Here is a 19,732-nt window from a genome sequence, read left to right on the forward strand (position 1 = left end):
GGCAAATAAAAGCTCTGCTATGTAGAGCTACTGATTTAACGCGATCGCAGAATTAGGCATTTTGAGAATGGAATTTTGCAGTGTTGTGTTTTCACTACACCCAGCCAAGTTGAGTTAATTCATCATGTGACTTCACTCACGTGTGTCTGCTGAAACATGGCGACTGCACTAACAAACTAAAAAACTTAAGACCCAAACTACTGCGCTCAAGACGGGGCTTTTCAGAAGTAAGTACGTCAACTTAATTGCGTATTTCATTATTGTTTAGTTTATTTCTTTCCACTCTACCTGCACTTAATAAAGCTATAATTTGCAATGTTAGACCACGACCGTTTCTTAATTAGGTTATATTATCTGACAATGAAGAAAACTAGCTCAATGCTATTTCGAGCCGCACATTCCTTAAAGGAAACTTATCGCTTTACTGTGTAAAGGATGTAGTCACTACACTGCACACAGTTTGTTATATTATATATCAACATTATGTTGTTATATCAACATTGTATTTATGTTCAAATGCCATGTTTAATTAATCAAAAATTGATAAAACGTTAGAAAAAACAGAATTGGTCATTTTTGAAAAACGGAATTTGTTATTCCACAGAATAGAAAATCAGTAGCCCTATTATGTAAATAATTAGTCCAAACACAGGAAATATAAATGTATTCCTTCAAATTTAAGACACACTTTTTAAACCATTTTTTTTCTTCTCAGAAAAAAGTGTCCTGCGTCTTAAATTCGAGCATAGTGATGTGTGTGTTAAAATCGCCAACAAAAGACGTGACTACCAGAGTACACAAACAGCAACGTGGCTGACTACCGAGAAAAGACGAACAAAGATGTTCCTGCCCAATCTCGAATCATCCATGACATGCAGGCAGCCATTTTCAAAGCAGCTTTCACAATTTCAGTGTTTCGTTATTAGACTCCGTTCTAACAAAGTACCAGCTTGGACAGATCAAAAATGCTGATCAGACCCCCGTATTGGAAATAAGAAGCACTGCATAACTGCTCTGTGTGACAGCAGACGGCTGCAAACTGCAGCCACTAAAAAAGTGCTCTAAAGAAAAATGTAGTGAGACGCAACTGACGTGTATAGTGGTAGGAAGATCAAGGTGAGGAAACAAGAGACTGCAACCCAGGGATGTGAGCAGATGAGCAAGGGTTTCTGAGACCATTTTACCTTTGCAAGCTCTTCTCTCTCAGATCAATGACAGAAATAGGGTGCGGAAGCTCTCAGAGAAGAAAATGTAAGTTTGGGATGGTTAGAAACGCAGCTGGATTAAACAGCAACATCTGTTTCAGCCTGCCAGACTGATCACGCTGAATGTGTTTTTGATGTTCCGGTTGATGGAACTGTACTGAAGGCCGAGATGGTTCTGTGTGGATGGTAGCTTGACACTCCATCAACTCGAATGAGTTCTACTGCTAATCCGGGACTGCTGCCAGACTCCACTGCGTGATATGATTAATGGGGGTATGAGGTTTTACTAGCCCTATTTAAAAGATCAGAGCAGTCAGACGCTTTTAAAAAAAGTCTACTGTATGTTTTATGGACCCTTTATCAATCCGACGAGTAATGAAACAGACAAGTCCGAACATTAACACCAGTATTTATGAAAAACAGATTCAATCATAAATTCTCTGCAACAATCCAAATTTTGTCTTTATATCAATTCCTTCGTGTAACCACTGCATTAGCCTCTGGATTTTGCATCCGCACTAGGTTTTGCATATTACAAAAGGGCAGTTCAAATGTAGGTCAGAAGGAGAAAGAAAAAAAAAAAAGAAATACATCCTCCAATGCGCTCTCATGCCTGAAAATAATAGGGGGATGTGGGAATGGTAGGGGAGGCAGACCGTACTGTAATTAAGCATATCTCTGACCAGACAGAGAGACACTTCACATCACCCACCCATCGCCCCATCTGTGCAAAGGGTTTCCAACACAACTGATACAGTAAAACAGGAAAGTGGGTGGGCTCGGATGTGTACACTAATCATAATGTAAATTACTGGAAGAGATTTTCTTTTTTGTCGGTTGTTCTCTAAACACATCCAACTTTGTTGATTTAGTCCACTTCCTACAAACCCACGGATATATCTGCTATACATTCATTTAGCTGGCTGTTAGTAGACTGGTTTTAAAAAAACATTATACATCGACTGTGGTTTCTGGGATTTGTTATGCCTCCATTCGTCAATATTTACACAGATCCAGAGTGGAATTAAATACATTTCTTTCATTCATTCACCTGTATGAAGCCAAGTTGTCAGTTCTGGTCATCTTACAGTAGTTAAACACATCTAAATGGGGGAATATTTTGGGTTGGGGTCCTAACATTATATATATATATATATATATATATATATATATATATATATATATATATATATAGACTTTCTTTGAGCTACAGTACTACAGAATGACTTGAAGTTTAAAGCATAGTGTATAATAGAACTAGCTAAAATCAATTTCCATCCCTACTTTCATATCCGCCACATTGTAAATTGATATGAACAGTTCTGAGAATGGATTAAGTATTTAAAATTCCATCTGCAGCCCACTGATTATATCAACATTGATTTGCTTAAAACACTGGTTTGAACAAGTACTGAGCTGCTGCTGTAGGTTTGCCATTTGTGCACCAGCTTTCATGCAATGAAAAACTGAGATCAACGAAGAAAAAAAAATAATGAGTGGTGTTGAGTGGAAATAGTGCTCGGTACATGGTACATGGTGTTTTTTTTTTTTTTAAATTGAAATAATAAAATCAAATCATAGATCCTTCCCTTTTATCTGCAAATAGCCTGCTTTATTTCTTTGTATGGGGGTCATTCTGTAAGATATTAGCCTGCCTGTGAGAATGAAGCATGGTGCCGAGGAAGCATGTCCACTCCATCTATTTATCAATGGAATGGGTTTCCAGCACGGTTCTCTGATGGAACTTGTCACAGCTGATAATTGCTCATTTTTTTTAGAGCGAACCTCGGGCTGTGCTTTTCCAATAATGAAAAATAAACTGGAGGAGCCCTGGTGGAGGGACGACTCTCAGTTAGTAGGTTACACCACAAACATCAGAGAGGAATTACACTTCAAGATCTGAAATAGAACCAGACAGACTTTGATTGATTCACACAGTATGGATTCCAGCCTTAGACCCTTGTTTGATCACTCTTGGCCAGTTTACAAAACACACATACTGTACTGTACTGAATCCAAGGAGTCAATAGACAGAACACCTTAGGACCAGGGTTCTTAAACCGTGGCCCGCGGGCCGCATACGGCCCAGTATATTTTTTGCGGCCCGCATATACTTCATAGAGCCACTTATGAGAATGAACATCCACTTATGAGAATGAACATTTTTTTCAATCACTTCAGTAACTGGCGAGATACACAGGAATACATACAGGGGTGATTTTATCAAACAGGATCCCCCCAAACACACTGGAAACGATCTTCCTTGAAACCACCCTTTTATGGCTTCTATTTGGACTCTCCCAGCGGGCGTCAACAACATTCAAATACACGCCTAATCAGAATCAGTTCTTTGCTCAGCAGTATTTTGATAAGGTCCACTGGTGTTTTTTTTTAGTACAGTATTTCGAGAAGGATACATTTGTTACCAGAATTAGTTTGACACAACCTAAAGCAGCTTCTGACACCAGTAATTCTACAGAAGACAATCAACCGACATCGTTGGTGTGTGCCAGTAAAGAGAAAGAAAGAATCCGTAAAGTTGGTGAACCAAGGTTTCCAGGATGCTTGGGAACTAGAATATTTTGTAGTTGAAAATAATAAGAAACCATTTTGTTTGCTTTGCAAGAACGATTGCCGTTTGCAAAAAATACAACGTACAACGCCACTATGAAATACATTCGGGTGAACTCCACCAGTATCCACTGGATAGTGACAAGAGAAAACGTAAACTAGAACTAATGAAAGACAGTCTGCAGTTGCAACAAAAACGTATGAAGCGTGCTTTGACAGAGGGTGTAGTTGTTCCACTTGCAAAAAACCCTTTACTGATGGTGAATTTATGAAAGAGGTTTTTATTGAAGCATCTGACATTTTGTTAGATAACATGAAAGAAAAAAATGAGGTGATCCGTAAAAATCTGCACCCTCCAATTGAGCAATGACACAGTGGCTTGGCACATTACCATTATATCTGATCACATTTTTAAGTCTGATTACTGCTATCCAATCAAGCCTAGCTTTTAGCATTGCATTAGATGAGTCAACTGATAATTGTGACATCGCTCAACTATGTATCTGGGTTCAATGGGTGGATCATAGCATGGCCTGTCCTGAGCAAATGCGGACAGGGTTTGGCGTGCACGGAGAGACAAAGATGTTTACACAGCAGTGAAAGACGAATTATACTCGGAGGACTGGGTGTGTAACCTCACAATTCTGGACGGACCTGACAGGGCATTTGAATCAGTTGAACATTGCAATGCAAGGAAAGGGAAAACTGCTAACGGATCTCATCACATCTGTAGAAAGTGTCAAAATTAAATTAATGTTATTCCCAGATCAACTTCAGGGGAGTGATTTCACACATTTTGAGAATTTGCAAAAAGTAAATGTCAGCTTCTGAATGCTTGAATGACCTGCTGGCTCAATCTGAACATCGTTTTCAGGACTTTGAAAGGGATAAAACTGCATCATCATTTTTTAAAGATCCCCTCAAATTTCCCATTTCACAGTGTAACACTTGGAAGCTGAACTGAGATGTGCTATAACAGATATGGATGCAGACTTTATGGCCCTCGTTAGAGACATGCAAGTTCACATGAGCCATCGGTAAAGGTAAAAAAAAAAAAATTATATATATATATATATATATATATTATACACACACATACACACTACCGTTCAAAAGTTTGGGGTCACTTAGAAATGTCCTTGTTTTCCATGAAAACATACATGAAATGAGTTTGAATAGGAAATATAGCAAAATGAATAGGAAATAGAGTCATTGACAAGGTTAGAAATAATGATTTTTAATTGAAATAATAATTATGTCCTTCAAACTTTGCTTTTGTCAAAGAATCCTCCATTTGCAGCAATTACAGCTTTGCAGACCTTTGGCATTCTAGTTGTCAATTTGTTGAGGTAATCTGAAAAGATTTCACCCCATGCTTCCTGAAGCACCTCCCACAAGTTGGATTGGCTTGATGGGCACTTCTTACGGTCAAGCTGCTCCCACAACGGCTCAAAAGGGTTGAGATCCGGTGACTGTGCTGGCCACTCCATTATAGACAGAATACCAGCTGACTGCTTCTTCCCTAAATAGTTCTTGCATAGTTTGGAGTTGTGCTTTGGGTCATTGTCCTGTTGTAGGAGGAAATTGGCTCCAATCAAGCGCCGTCCACAGGGTATGGCATGGCGTTGCAAAATGGAGTGATAGCCTTCCTTCTTCAAGATCCCTTTTACCCTGTACAAATCTCCCACTTTACCACCACCAAAGCACCCCCAGACCATCACATTGCCTCCACCATGCTTGACAGATGGCATCAAGCACTCCTCCAGCATCTTTTCATTTGGTCTGCGTCTCACGAAGTGTTCGGATCACAAAGAAGAACACTCAAACTTAGATTCGTCTGTCCATAACACTTTTTTCCAATCTTCCTCTGTCCAGTGTCTGCCCATCTTAATCTTTTCTTTTTACTGGCCAGTCTGAGATATGGCTTTTTCTTTGCAACTCTGCCTAGGCGGCCAGCATCCCGGAGTTGCCTCTTCACTGTTGACGTTGAGACTGGTGTTTTGCGGGTACTATTTAATGAAGCTGCCAGTTGAGGACCTGTGAGACGTCTGTTTCTCAAACTAGACACTCTAATGTATTTGTCCTCTTGCTCAGTTGTGCACCGGGGCCTCCCACTCCTCTTTCTATTCTGGTTACAGCCAGTTTGCGCTGTTCTGTGAAGGGAGTAGTACACAGCGTTGTACGAGATCTTCAGTTTCTTGGCAATTTCTCGCATGGAATAGCCTTCATTTCTCAGAACAAGAATAGACTGACGAGTTTCAGAAGAAAGTTCTTTGTTTCTGGCCATTTTGAGCCTGTAATCGAACCCACAATTGCTGATGCTCCAGATACTCAACTAGTGAAAAGGCGGCCAGTTTTATTGCTTCTTTAATCAGCACAACAGTTTTCAGCTGTGCTAACAATTGCAAAAGGGTTAGATATATAGATATATAGATAGATATTGTAAAAGGATTGCACCACTCACGGGTTCGTGCCCCTTTAAAAATACGACCCAGGATGCAGAAAATTGATTTTCTCGCGCTGACGCGCTATTATTTTAATAAACACAAAAAATAAACAAACAAAACTGAACACATACAGAATAATTTTGGCCCTGAAATTTAGCATTTTTGGTCATAGAAAAGACACATTTCACATATTTTATAACGTTACCGTAGGCTACTTTTTTTTCTTTTTTTAGGTAATGATGAGTTTTCGTTTCACAAATCTTCTGCAGACAATATTTTTAAGCACAACTAGAATAACCTATATTTCAACAGTCACTGCCGAAGCTTATTACTTATTCTTCCAGAAGTAATGTTCGGGTGTAACGGATACGAGGTTATATTTGCGCCGGGCCATGTTGTTAGCAAGCCTGATGTTGTTGTCCATGCTTTACTGTGAAACTGCCTGTGTAACCAGGGTGGGTGTGAGCGCATTCTACTGGACTGGAGAATAAAAGCACGGGAGTTTAATTATGAAAATGCAAGTGTAAACAGACAAGTAAAAAAGATTAGCCTGTTGTCAGACATGTCACGGTAATACAACATACATTCATTTACTGCGTATTGGTATTGATTGCGTCTGGTCAGGGAAGGGGGACACACGAGCGCGTTAAGAGAATTTCAGCGGGACATTGGCGCAATGGCGCTAACACTGCGGATGCAAAGGTTTGAGCAGAACTCTCTGTAGTCGTGAAAGCGCAGCGGCAGAAGCTGTCAGGTTGCAAAGAATAATGCGAGACTGAAAGCTACAGCAGCACCCAGCACAGCCTCATAAAGCGGTCTGTGTTACCATGGTAACTGACACGCAACATGAAACTGAGGCGCTGAATGGCTGACTGCATTTACGTCGCTTACCACGGGATGAGAACGTTGCCGAGTCAATGAATCGATGAGGCCGAGGCGCTGATCTGATCAGCAGCAGTGACTATGGTTTAGCGATCCCTTCTTTTAAAGAACGAGACGTTGTGTGTGACTTTAACAAAAGGGATTTTTTTTATAGTACAAACAGAAACGATCGTCACTAGTGACGATTCCACTTTTTTTTTTGTCGTCACTTTCAAAAAACATTCGCAAATTACGAGAGTGACGAGCGAGCGAAACCCCTGCCTGCCAAACACCAAAACCACACGGGCTTAACACAGCACTTACTTTTTAAATTATGGCTACTTATGGCTATGTTTTTTCATTGCATTACTAACATGCTGTTTCGCTGTTCTTAAATGATGCATTGATGCACTGGTGGTGGTGGGGGGGTGGATCTGTAAATACACTGACATGCACCAACTGTGGCCCCATGTCATGGTTCAGGGCTGCAAATGTCACCTTTTGAAATTAATGTTTGAGAACCCCTGCCTTAGGATAAGTGCCGAGACCCCTGAATGAACAGGTCTTCAATAAAATCTATTCGAAAGCAGAAATGCACATACAGTACACAGTAGTAGACTTGAGAATGCAATTAGCTTTTTCTTCATTCCTTACAGTATCGTTTCACTCCACAGCCGTTTTCAAAATCTTTCACGTTGGCTGCCAACACCACCATCTGTCTGCTACTGTACGCAGAACACCATCTCACGCGAAATGCTACCTGACGATAACTAATCAATAAACATAATTGCACTGTTCATGTCTTCCAACATCAGGCTCAGAACACACAATTAGGCTTTACCTCAAGAGGACAGACTGTGTACACTGTGGTTAAATGACAAAAAAAACTACAATAAAATGCTGGCCTTGAAATAGTCTCCTCAGTGAACATTTCTGAATGTAAGAACACCTTCCTTGGGCGAAAAACAGCTGACAAGTCCTGTCTGATTGCCAGAAAACTAAGTCTCTCACTCTGTGTCAATGGACACAGGCAGTCTGACAGCCCAGATTAGGACTAATACCATCACACTGTGGTGACGAGGTCCTCTGAGCAGATGGAAAATGTTAGCGACATTGAGATGAGAGGCTTTTCCCACTTATGGGGCAGGCTGCAATTACTCACTTAATGCCCTAAGCACCCACAGATTACTTAGTTTCTCACATTCTGACAGCGTGCACTCTTCATAGAACTTATTTAGTGTTATTTCCTTGACGACCTTTGCTGCTCAGCGTAGCAGATTACCTTGAAACTGTACAGTGAATCCAGAAATATAGCCGTTATCATTCAGACTTGAAGGCCCACTTGTTTATGATTTAAAAAACAGAATCTTAAATCAGAAACGCTGAAACATACAATTGTTCATCTAAATTAATAATTCAAAAACAGATTTAGTATGTACTGTAAATAACTCACTATAATTAAAAACCAGAGTAAAAAGATTTGAATTGTACTGGAGAACCTTATGAGGCATGGTAATGGTTTTTCCAAAGGGTAATAGTGATTTGCTGAAATAACGCTCTTAACAACCCTTGTTGATCACCTGCCTCTCCACTCACTCACTGCAGGTTTACATCTGTAATTAACTTTTTATTTTTTATTTAATGAGAAAGGGTCTGTAATAGAGACTATACAGTAAACAGAAGTTACAAAGTACTCTGTAACAGCAAGACACAGCAGTAAACTGCCAAGAGGGAAACTATTTTCATTGTCTGCAGTCCAACAGTTGTATTTTTATGAACTAAATTAGAGTTACCACGGCGATTGAGCAGTTTAAAAGTGAACCTGTTATCCATCCAAGGTCTCATGCAGAGATCCAGTTTATTGTTAGTGTGTTGGGTGCACAGAGGATTTGCAAAATGTAACTGTTTCTAAGGCTTTCTTAAACAAAACGTGCAGTTTCCTACTGTATTTGGCTAATTAAGCCGATAACCAAAGAAACCAGGTCCATATATACCAAAAACCTCTCAGCAGGTAATCCATATACAACCACCTACATAATGCTTCATAGTAACTCACTATATATTAATGCTCCACTTGAGTCTGCATTTGTTGTAGTATTACAAGGCCCTTTGAATATTTCTCGCATTCTAACGCATGTAAAGCGAGGTAAAGGCAGTGAAATGCACACCCACATGCGTTCAACTGGGTTAAACAAAAGGAAATATGCAGATACAGTATTAGACCGAGCTGGGAAGCAGCCATCATTGTGCCATATTTTCTTAGCTACATTTGTCTAACAAACAGTACCTTGGTGGGACACGTGCACAAGTACACAGAAACTGACTGAACGTGCAAACAGTGCATCAGGCAGACTCAGCCCACAGTGAGGTACAGTATTCTGACAAGAATATTTCCAACTGTGCACAAGACTACAAGTGCAACACTCTAATAGTAGGAAAATTCACTGAGCCATAAAACCGGTCACATATGGGGCACCATTGTAAGTAGGTTCTACCGGCTGACTAATTAGAAAAGAAGTCAATGCATCACATAAATAAAAAGAAGAGAATGTGACACCTAACCCAAGAGTAAGACAAGCACTCGACTAACATTGCAAAGAAAAGGTCCTGTAACCTGAAAACATGTACCAAAGTGTCCAGCTAAGAGATACATGCTTGGTGTTGTGAAGACCACTGCACCAACCACACAGATTTCACTCATCCGCTGGAGTGTGATTTGCAAATTCTAATTTGCATACACATTTTATTTTGCCTCTTGTACTGTACGTGTATTCTATCTGTTTTCCCTCCAGTACAGTAACTGCTGCCAAAAGAACCTAGGTTAATTGAATAGCCTTAAAAATAATTACAGCTATTAGAGACAGTCAATCAAAGCTTTCCGCATCTTTTTTGTTTTCTAAAGACACGTCAGTCACAGGTTTGGTAGTATGAGTATTAAGCAGGTTGTTTGGTCGGGCCAGCTTGGTCATTCTTCAGATGCTAACAACTGTGCTTTTAGCCTGGGGCAAGCAGTCAGTTAGTGGAGGTTAGGGTATGAAGCCTAACAGAACAGAAGCAGCAAAGATGTAATTGTATTTAATATTGATTAGCAAATCCTGCAATTACAACCCATCATGTTTATGAGATATCAGACCATTATATTAGCAGTGCCCCAACCCTGAGAAAAGCACTGTCCTAACTAAAAAACATCTTCTGGTTGTACAAAGCTTTTTTTGTAGTCTACACTTTATTGAAATGTTTTGTCACAGGTTTGTATATATTAGTCTAGAACAGGATGTGTCAAACACTCACGTCGACATTTACATAAAGCTAAAACCACCAGACTCCTATTATTTTTTTTTTCAATCATACAGCTTTACCACAAAGTGCAGGGAAGAGGAGGCAGGCAGTATCCCAGGATAACATGCTTATAAAGAGCTTAAGAACAACTATACAGATTCTACTGTGGGCTGGGGTAAAGACCAGAATAATCTACAGTAGCAGGCTGACAAACGAATTTGTACAGAATACTCATAAGACGTTCAATAAAAAGAAGCACAGTTTAAAGCACATCATGATGGCAACACTCTACACTATAGCAGAAACTGGAAAGAAATCCATTGTGCCAAATGAGCTGGCAAAGAACACCGGTCTAAAAGGAACAGCTGAGAGAGGCCACCCATGGTCAACCCCAGGCTCCTTTCATCACAGAAAATCATGGAGGTAGTGGTTTTCCTGTAACATAAAACCAAGATCTTTTTACATTTGAAACACAAAAAAAGGCTGTGGCTAAGTTACTGTACACACACCTGGATTGAATTTCTAAATCTCCAAACCAATTCCGTAGAAAAGTTTCCAGCAACGGCAGGAAATGGATCCAGAATCAACTGCCAAGTTAAAAAAAAAAATAAAAAACTCAGTGCCAAAGCCAACTTCATACTTTTTCATCGTAGATCCGATTACTGCACTTTTAAACAAGCTTCTGCAGCATTCAATTTGCCTATAACTATTCATGGGAAGTAGTTTTTATTTGACTGCAAGGACGACTTTTGACAAGCAAAAACACAAGAGATAATAGTTTGACAGTTCCACCACTATGCAGCCCATAAAGTTAGCTTCCGATTGGGAGGTATAAAAGACATTTTAGATTGCAGGTTGTTATTGTTAGAAAGATGCGAGTTGTGTCTTACTCTTGATGAATATACTTCAGGGGCTCAACTAATCATACTCCGTAGTTACTCTGGCTTTCTTGTTCTCCATTAATGATTTAATACTGTATGTGCTGTCAAAATATGACTAGTTATTTGTTGACTATAATTCAGTACCAGTAACCTGACACTTGTAAAAGCATTTCAGCTCCATGTAGCAATGTCCTTAGTTGGGCTAACCAGATTTAAAACAAGCTTTAAAACAGTGAATCCCGAAAAGGCCCCAGACAATGAGGCCCATTTGGTTTAATGGTGATACGATGAAGAGTCCAAGAGTTCTCAATTACAAGCGTTACACCACATAGGGAAATTGTGAAGATTGCAACAAACCCAAATTGCTGGGCCAAAGCAAAGGCAATGGCAGACTCAGCTGCTAAGCAAAGAGATGCCAGATGTTGGGACACCAGCCTAGTCTACTAGTGGCTGTTATAGAATGGGCCAATATTAAGTTATATTTTATAATATTTGTATATGACATTTGTTTTAGACTGTTAGCTTCTGCAACAACAGTTGAAGACCAAAATGTATTTTATTCATCGCAGTACTTTTTTTTTTTTTTATTTATTTTTTTTGGCTCTTTTTCTGAGGTGTGCCTGTCATGATGGGGAATTGCTTTTAGATTCAGGTGATGAGGTCTAAACAGGCTACAGATGCCAAGGAGAAAACCATTTTTGTTAATAAGACTTGCAGTAGTTGTATACCTGGGTGGCCTTCAAGGTTCACAATAAATGCTTTTGGTACAAGAAACACCACACAATATGTATGTATTTATGTACATAAACACTGCATGCAAAATCCCTTACCGCAATCTGTACTGTTTTACATGTGCGGCGTAATCCACAGGTTCGCTGCGAAAAGCACCGATTGAAACATACTCAAGCACAATAATTGAGATACTGTGTAGGAGTTGCAAATGACAGCATTACTCTCCTAGAGAAAAGGTCAATTAATCTGTAGGCAGCTTATGATCTACTGTTACAGTAAATGTGTTTAAAGCCTGGAAAATAGATGGTACTCTTTTTAAAAAGTCTGTTAAGAAAAAAACAAAAACAAAACACTGTACTTTGTGTCTTATTCTAATATAAAATGTAAAAAGAGCGGTATGGATTTAGAGATGTAAATACAACTCCTACCATTATTTGCAAAATGTATTATTAAAAACACAAAACAAAAAAAGACAGAAAACGCTTCCAATAACGAATAAATAAAATGTACACATTGCATAGCAAATCTGAGCAATTCTAGGCGCTATTTACACACTTGAGTTTGCGACGCCCACTTCAGCCCAGTCTAAACCCAAGTGTCACGGCAATGCACACTGTGTAGGGAGAAGCTGGAAGGGTTTAAAACTGCTATGGAAAGGAGTTCATTTTCACCCTCAAGATACATTTATTAAAAGTAAAATATATGAACATATTTTGTCAAATGACTGCTAACAATTCAAATTCTAATCTGGAGATACCTACAGTATGCTACCAATTGATTGAAAAGGTGTTGGTTACAAAAACAGTGACGGAATAAACAACCCCCTTATGGCTGCTGTGAGGTCATTTGGCTTTGTCAGTTCAGTGTTTAAATAAACAAGTGAGTAATTAAGGCAAGCCAGGGGAAAAATACCATAGAAAGAGTTTTATTACTAGTATCCAGCCAGCACTGTGCCACTGTACAGCAATCGCTCCTTCAGGAAAGTACTCTACAACCAAATTGAGCTCTGAATAGCATTTTATTGCTCCACTAAAATACATTTCCAGTCGCCCATTCAAGCAGTCCATCCCAGGCTGATCTGCCTATTAATACCAGTCCTTCTGTAGGAACAGCAGATATCAAACAAAGTCATTTGTCTTTGTCTCCGTCAGACTCATGCTTTGTGCACACAAAACCTCTTTTTTTTTCAGCCAGCCGTTCTCTTCACACTGGTTGGTCAGAGATTTCTATCCACAGAGGAATGCAGGGAAAGGGCAATGACAAACGGGAGATTAAAACCACACTAAAAGCTTTCTAAAAGCAGTCACAATCAATGAACACCCCCACCCCCTCCCTGATTTCATCCCCTGGGGGCTGAGCTAGAAACTATTTTGAAATAAGACTCCCGTTGGATAGCAGGTGGACCCATTCCTGGTTTTACTATGAGTTGCTATGTAATGGGAAGTGAAACAACTACAGCCGTGCATTGTTGAGAAGAGCATGCACATAATATAATAATAATAATACAAATGTCTATTTTCAAAATATCAATAGAAACATATGTAAAAACACCTAAAGCTTCAATAATCTCTGCATGGTTTACAAAGGTACTGTAGGGTTGACGTTGAAACCCTGTGGAAACACAAACTAAATATCATTGCTCGTTTTCCAGTTCAAAGCACATACTCTCCCCTTTAAGTGTTGCCAAAGGGGTCTCAGTTCTCCACCCACCTGCCAAATATGCCCAGGAAATCAACTGAGGGAAATTGTAGCGCTTAATATCACAGAAAAACAATCTTCTGTGAAATGTCTGAAGATGTGATAAAAGTAACAGTAGCAGCACACTTTACTTGACTGGGGAAAGAGGAGGGATTCCTTAGCGCAAAGGAATAGAACACCTTAGCAGAGGAAGCAGAAGGAAATGTAACCTGTTTATTTGGGAGCGAGTAGATAATGATCAATATTATACTCAATACCACACACAGAAGAACTTGCATGGGCTGCAGATAGGGCGACTGTACTTTAGTCTGATTTTTTCCCCCCTGGTTGTCGCAGTCCTGCATTTCCTAAAGAACAGGGATAGGTAAAATGTTCTTGAATGCACCGAAATGGGAGTTAAAATGCATGTGAATTGTTTTGATGAACCTATTCAGGAAACACTGAAGAAAGGAAGGTACAAGAACATGTGGAACAACCTTGATCTTTAGGGGGAAAAACAAACAAACAAAAAAAAACCTTTCTGTAGCCAGTCCCAATCACAACTAAATGAATCAGGTTTACAAACACAGGGACTCTAGACTGCAGCGGGAACCCATGTGTTTATCATCTTCTGCATCTTTTGATTGCCTGGGGTTGCTCAATAATCCTGCTGTTACAAGATCATGTCAATGACACTAAATAGAAATCCACTTATTGGGGGGAGAAAAATCAGATCCAGAAGCTTTTATTTTGACACTGGGTTGCTCAACAGCATTAGCTTAATACTTCTGGGGAATGATGTCACTTGAAAGTCTACAAGGACAATGGCAACCAAAGATGAACCAAGCATGTCTGGGCTGCCTAGCCATAACGTTAATCCTGTTCATCTTTTATTTCGTCTGCAAAAAATACTAGCACTATTTACACAAAATAATTATTTCAATTTGATATTACTACACTGTTAACAAAATAGCAGACATTTAATTCCTAGAAGACAAAAAGATTTAAAAGCCCAGAACCAGATTTTACTGTGCACTGTGGCTACTCAAGCTCATAGTAAAACCTGGAATGGGTGAAACTGCTATGCAACAGTCGTATTTCTATCTCTGCTATACGCAGCATACCGCCACATCCAGGAAACCCAACCTGGAATTCCCTGCCAACAGAAGAGTTGTAGAGGAATTTGCTTAATTACCGCTGGACATCTGCCTTATTTAGTTCACAGACAAAGATGAGAACTGGCCACCAGCAATCGTCTGCTGAGTTTTCAGATGGCGCAGAGTGGCAGGGTTAGGTTATGTGCACAACTAAAAGATCAGAGTCAATGTAAAGTGTGGGTAAGTAACTACCAATGTAACAATTAAGAATGTGTCCGTTCATTGACCCCACTAACGCTCTTGATCAAAATATATTAAACATTTGACTTTTTTTTTTTGGCGTTTTGTGTTTCATATTGTTCTAAATCGACCATTCAATGAAGGTTCTGGCACCAGTACTGTATACTTTTCTACAAGAGCAATGCTGCCTGTGCCCGTTGGCTCATAATGTAGTGAAACGCTAACAGGCATCTCTGAGCTCTTGGATATAAAGGTTAAGGTAAATAAGGATAACCATCATGACAAAGGCATACATGTGGTTACAGGTAAGCTACACCCACTTACAACTGTAAATATTTGACATGGAAACTGCAAGTAAAAGCACTGTAGCATTAGGGAGTTTTACATTTGGGTAGGCTTCATTTAATTTGTATAACGATAAATGAAAGTTGGATTTCCTTGCATTTGCACCTCTATTTGCATAGAGTATGATTAGAAAGTGGTGAAGGTATCTTGTGTAGAAAAAAAAAAACACCTAGGCTTTGCACAGAGAACAGGAATTACTATTTCTGCTTGAAGTGTTATTTCATTAGCCCACAAGTAGTGAAATGACTGAGAACAGTTTCACTTTAGCGTGACATTACCTACTAATAGGTTAGAGCTGTTCTCTGAGAACGTAAAGACTTAAAAAGCACCTAATGAGGGTGTATCACCAAAACTGGTGTGGCGATCGGTTGTTCACTGAGGACATTTTTTTAAATGTTCTGTCCAGATAACAAGATACATTCTCTGGATCTGGACATTTCAAAAGAGTAACACTTATTTCTTTGGTATGTAAATGTAACATTTAAAAGGACGTGGCCACTTTGTTGTACCCTAGACTCTATGCAATCCATTCAGCATGCACAAGTGTGAACACCAAAAAGGAACACAATCAAACGCTCAGAAGCAAAGAGGATTGTAATAGACTTTAACCTAAGCGTTTAAAGATCAATGGGGAAACCAGATCTAGGTGTCCATAACTGTTCTCTGTGGTGGATTTTCAAAGCGCTCGCTGCCCCCTCCACACTGCGCTAGACCTTCCACCCTCTCTGAATCATCAGTACAGGTTCCTTCACCTTTCCTTCCCAATACTGTATATCAGCAATGCATGCAAAAATAGCTGTTTTTTTTTTCTAGCATCCTCTTTCCATGACTGTCCATCTGTTGTCTCGGTTCTGCTAATGAAATAAACAGCAAACACACACACACACACAATCCTCCTCGTGACAAAGCTGCTGCCACATCAAACACATGAGCTCCCACCCATTATGCAGGAACCTCAAGTACATGTAGATCCCCATTTGCTATTCTCCTAGAGCCATCATTGCTCAGGATAGAGAGAAGAGACTGACGTGTCGGTGTGATCCAGATTTACAAACACAGGACAACATTATACACCCTACCCTGAAAACCAAAATTAGATCAACTGCAGTGCACCTTTGCAGTGTGCAGTAGGAATCCCATTCTAATTCCCTTCCCAAGCACTACCTAAAGCGCCTGGAAAACGGCATGCTGACCCAAGCCAACTGATGTACATCTATAGTCTATTCTACTTGCAATTGCGTGCGAGGCTGTTATTTCAGCATCTATAGGCTACCATATGCTTGGGAAATTAAAAGGTGGGGGAGAGGGGAGTAGTTTTTCCCCCCTAGTAGTGCATACAGGGCAGGACACAGAGAAAGATTTGACCAATGGGTTTGAGACTAGTGTAAGTACTGCTTAGCAACCAAGACTGACACCTGGACCCTTAGTCCTTGTCAATTTCAAGAATGCTTTTAACCATGAAATGCTGTCATATTACTTCACTGCCAAGCCTGTAGCATTTCAAAACGTAGCTTCCAGAACTGAGAAAAATAGCCCTGGGTATTTTTCACTGCTACATCAAGGAAGGTTTTAAACAAATAAAACCGGCTTGCCACTACATTTTGATTTACAAATATGCATGTTTCTGCTCTACTCTGTAATGTATATATAAAGCTGTGTGGGGCACTGCACATTAAAAATGAACTTGGCAGACATACTTAAATAGGTCATGTTTGAAATATGTGCTTATTGGCTAGCCATTTTAGAATTCGTATAAATATTAGTAGTCGTAGTCGTAGTAGTATTACACAAACAGGATTGACACTTAAATGAAATGTTAGAAAAGGAAACATCTGTTTTTTGTCTTTTTGTTTTTTAAAATCACTCTTACCTCCTGGTATTCAGAATCTTCAGGACGGAATTCGCCGCTTATTTGTTCAAACTGGAGATTGAAATGAGGGAGCTTGTGTAACAGGTTCGCCCACCAAGGAGGCGAGTAGTTCACAACAGCCGCCATGGCGAGCAGTTGAACCGGGTTCCGATGTTGTTCGAATCACAGACTCCTGTATTGTTACTGTTTGGTCGCGGCGTTCTAGATCCAGGAAGTTCGGAAGTGCAGTACAGTAATCCAGTCAACACTATAGCTCGAGTCCTAGGGAGGTATTCAAAACCTTAACATTCAGCAACTCCAATAAATGTGACGACTTTTTAAAATCACATCAACATATTCCAGTTATGCCCCTTGGATTATGAAATGTAACATTTAAATACACAGTTAAACTACACTGATCGGAGAGATTTGTAGACTTGTTATAGTATCGCTGGTCTAATGTTTCATGCGAGACCTCCTAAATCTTGAAGAGAATGTCAATTTCCCCTTCAACAATTTAGTTTCATTACATTTTCCCACACAATCCCTTACAGTTGTGATGCGAGTTACTTAATCCTGGTTTCCTGTACGAACAATGTGTTGATTTTTCTGTTTCCGACTTCTGGGAAGAATTAATAGCACGACGACTCCGTCTTCAAAGCCCTTTATCTGACCACATTGCTAAATGAATAGAACTGAGAGACACAATGCAAGTTACGGTACCTCGGTACCCCTGAGGGTATATGCTTTTGTTATTTAAAAACGACGCTATTTTTTAACGAGACTTCTTCGCTTCACTTCCAAACATTAATGATCTTGAGTCATATTAATTCTGCATTTATATGCAAAACGGTTGTTACTGTTATAAAATCATGTTATGTACAGGTTATCTCCAAGAAGATCTTACTGTTTAGATTTTTTCCAAGTCCTTTTCTTCTGCAGTAACAAAAACAGCCCTGCTGTTGCACAGTGCGCGTCCCCGTTCGTGAGCGTTATTGTTCCAATGATCCCGGGATATTTGTGGTTTCTTTCTATGTCGTTACCGTCCACAGAGCTCTTTTCTCGTTCTTTTTTTTGTCTACATTTGTCTCGGGGATAAAAAAAAAGTCAAAAAGCGCATGGACTGAGCAAGAGAGTCACCACCAACCACACACAACCTGCTGCTGCTTGCTGCAGCCAGTCCTCCGATTATTAGGAGGCGATTGCAGCAGGTAAATATAATTGAGTTTGCTGACCTCTATGGGACATGGGCATACACTGCACAACCTTCAGTTTATAGGCAACTTGTTTTAGCAGGCTTTGCTAATTTTGTGCGCTGATCCTGACTGATCAAATTATAATGTACTCAACAGAGGAACTTTAGTCTTATCTTACTCATCACTGCAGTTCAAAAATGGTCATCTGGCTTTTTGCACGAATCATTAGCCTTACAAAAAAACATCATGCATTTACTTTGTCAACAGGGTAGTTCAAAATTGAAACAAGCTTAAAAAACAGCTGTGTTTTTGCATGTCCAATATTTATTTTAAAGCATGTTTCAGGTTAAGCACAGTGCTACACACAATTCCCATAAGAACTATCCTTCTGCATCTGTATGCTGTTCCTGAGCCAAAGACAAGCAATCAAAACGAGTCACAGAAATACTGTTAGAAAAATCTGTATTTCAGACACAGGTACCTTGATGTACATGGTTCATGAGGGGTAATAAATCAGTTTATATTTCTGAAAACTGCTTATTTCTCTGTGGAATCTCAATACACTTTTATTGAGAGAGGAAAGTTGTCAATTTAACTGTAGACAGTCAGGAAATGTAAACAAGCAAACACCTTCAAAGCTTTGCTTATATTCCAATTTAATAGCAGTTTATATTACTGGTGCAATTTTTATATTATTATTTATTTCTTAGCTGACACCCTTATCCAGGGCGACTTACAACTGTTATAAGATATCACATTATTTTTTACATACAATTACCCATTTATACATTTGGGTCTTTAGGTAAAGTACCATGCTCAAGGGTACAGCCTCAGTGTCCCCACCAGGGATTGAACCCACAACCCTCCGGTCAAGAGTCCAGAGCCCCTAACCACTACTCCACACTGCTGCCCTCAAATATTCTATTTACAAATAGAATACACTTATTTTAACATGCCTACAAATAAGGATTTGCTTATGTGTCATTTGGCCTGTCAAAGTGAAAACTAATACATGTTCCAAGCTATAGAGCATGGCTGTGCAGATTTGAGGGATTAGCTAAAAACCCACTTTCCAAAATTATGCTGAACAGAAAAATCCTCCAAAAAGGATGGGGTATGCATACTGAATAACTGCGTTACTGCATTATATTATTAAGATATGATAAAAATAGAATTCCAGTAATCCAGTTCCTTTTTTGTTATTGGCCTTACTAAGGCTGCATTCTATTAATGTAGTTAGCGGTGGGATGTGCACATTAGTATGCACGACTTGATTCTAAAATACCCACAGCATACTTAAATGTGCTCTGTCGTGCATTTCTCAGTTATGTCAAATGGATAATCTGTTAGAT

At 39.5% G+C, this 19,732-nt stretch overlaps 1 protein-coding gene across 2 annotated transcripts in view; it reads right to left on the reverse strand.

Annotated features, from left to right (window-relative positions):
* The window catches only part of LOC117418256 (protein tweety homolog 3-like), a 61,064-nt gene extending 42,657 nt beyond the window's left edge, over nt 1-18,407 (reverse strand). The window contains exons 1-2 of one of the 2 annotated variants that reach the window (XM_059035449.1): nt 18,092-18,406; nt 17,206-17,466 (exon numbers count right to left, since the gene is read on the reverse strand). In XM_059035449.1, the coding sequence (XP_058891432.1) occupies nt 17,206-17,331 (126 nt within the window). In that variant the 5' untranslated portion in view covers nt 17,332-17,466; nt 18,092-18,406. Of the gene's footprint in view, nt 1-17,205 lie in introns of both variants that reach the window. The other variant, XM_034031106.3, reaches the window with a different exon arrangement.
* Between the last annotated feature and the right edge of the window lie 1,325 nt (nt 18,408-19,732).

This window comes from Acipenser ruthenus, chromosome 13, assembly GCF_902713425.1.
Source record: "Acipenser ruthenus chromosome 13, fAciRut3.2 maternal haplotype, whole genome shotgun sequence".
NCBI classification, from domain to species: Eukaryota; Metazoa; Chordata; class Actinopteri; order Acipenseriformes; family Acipenseridae; genus Acipenser; species Acipenser ruthenus.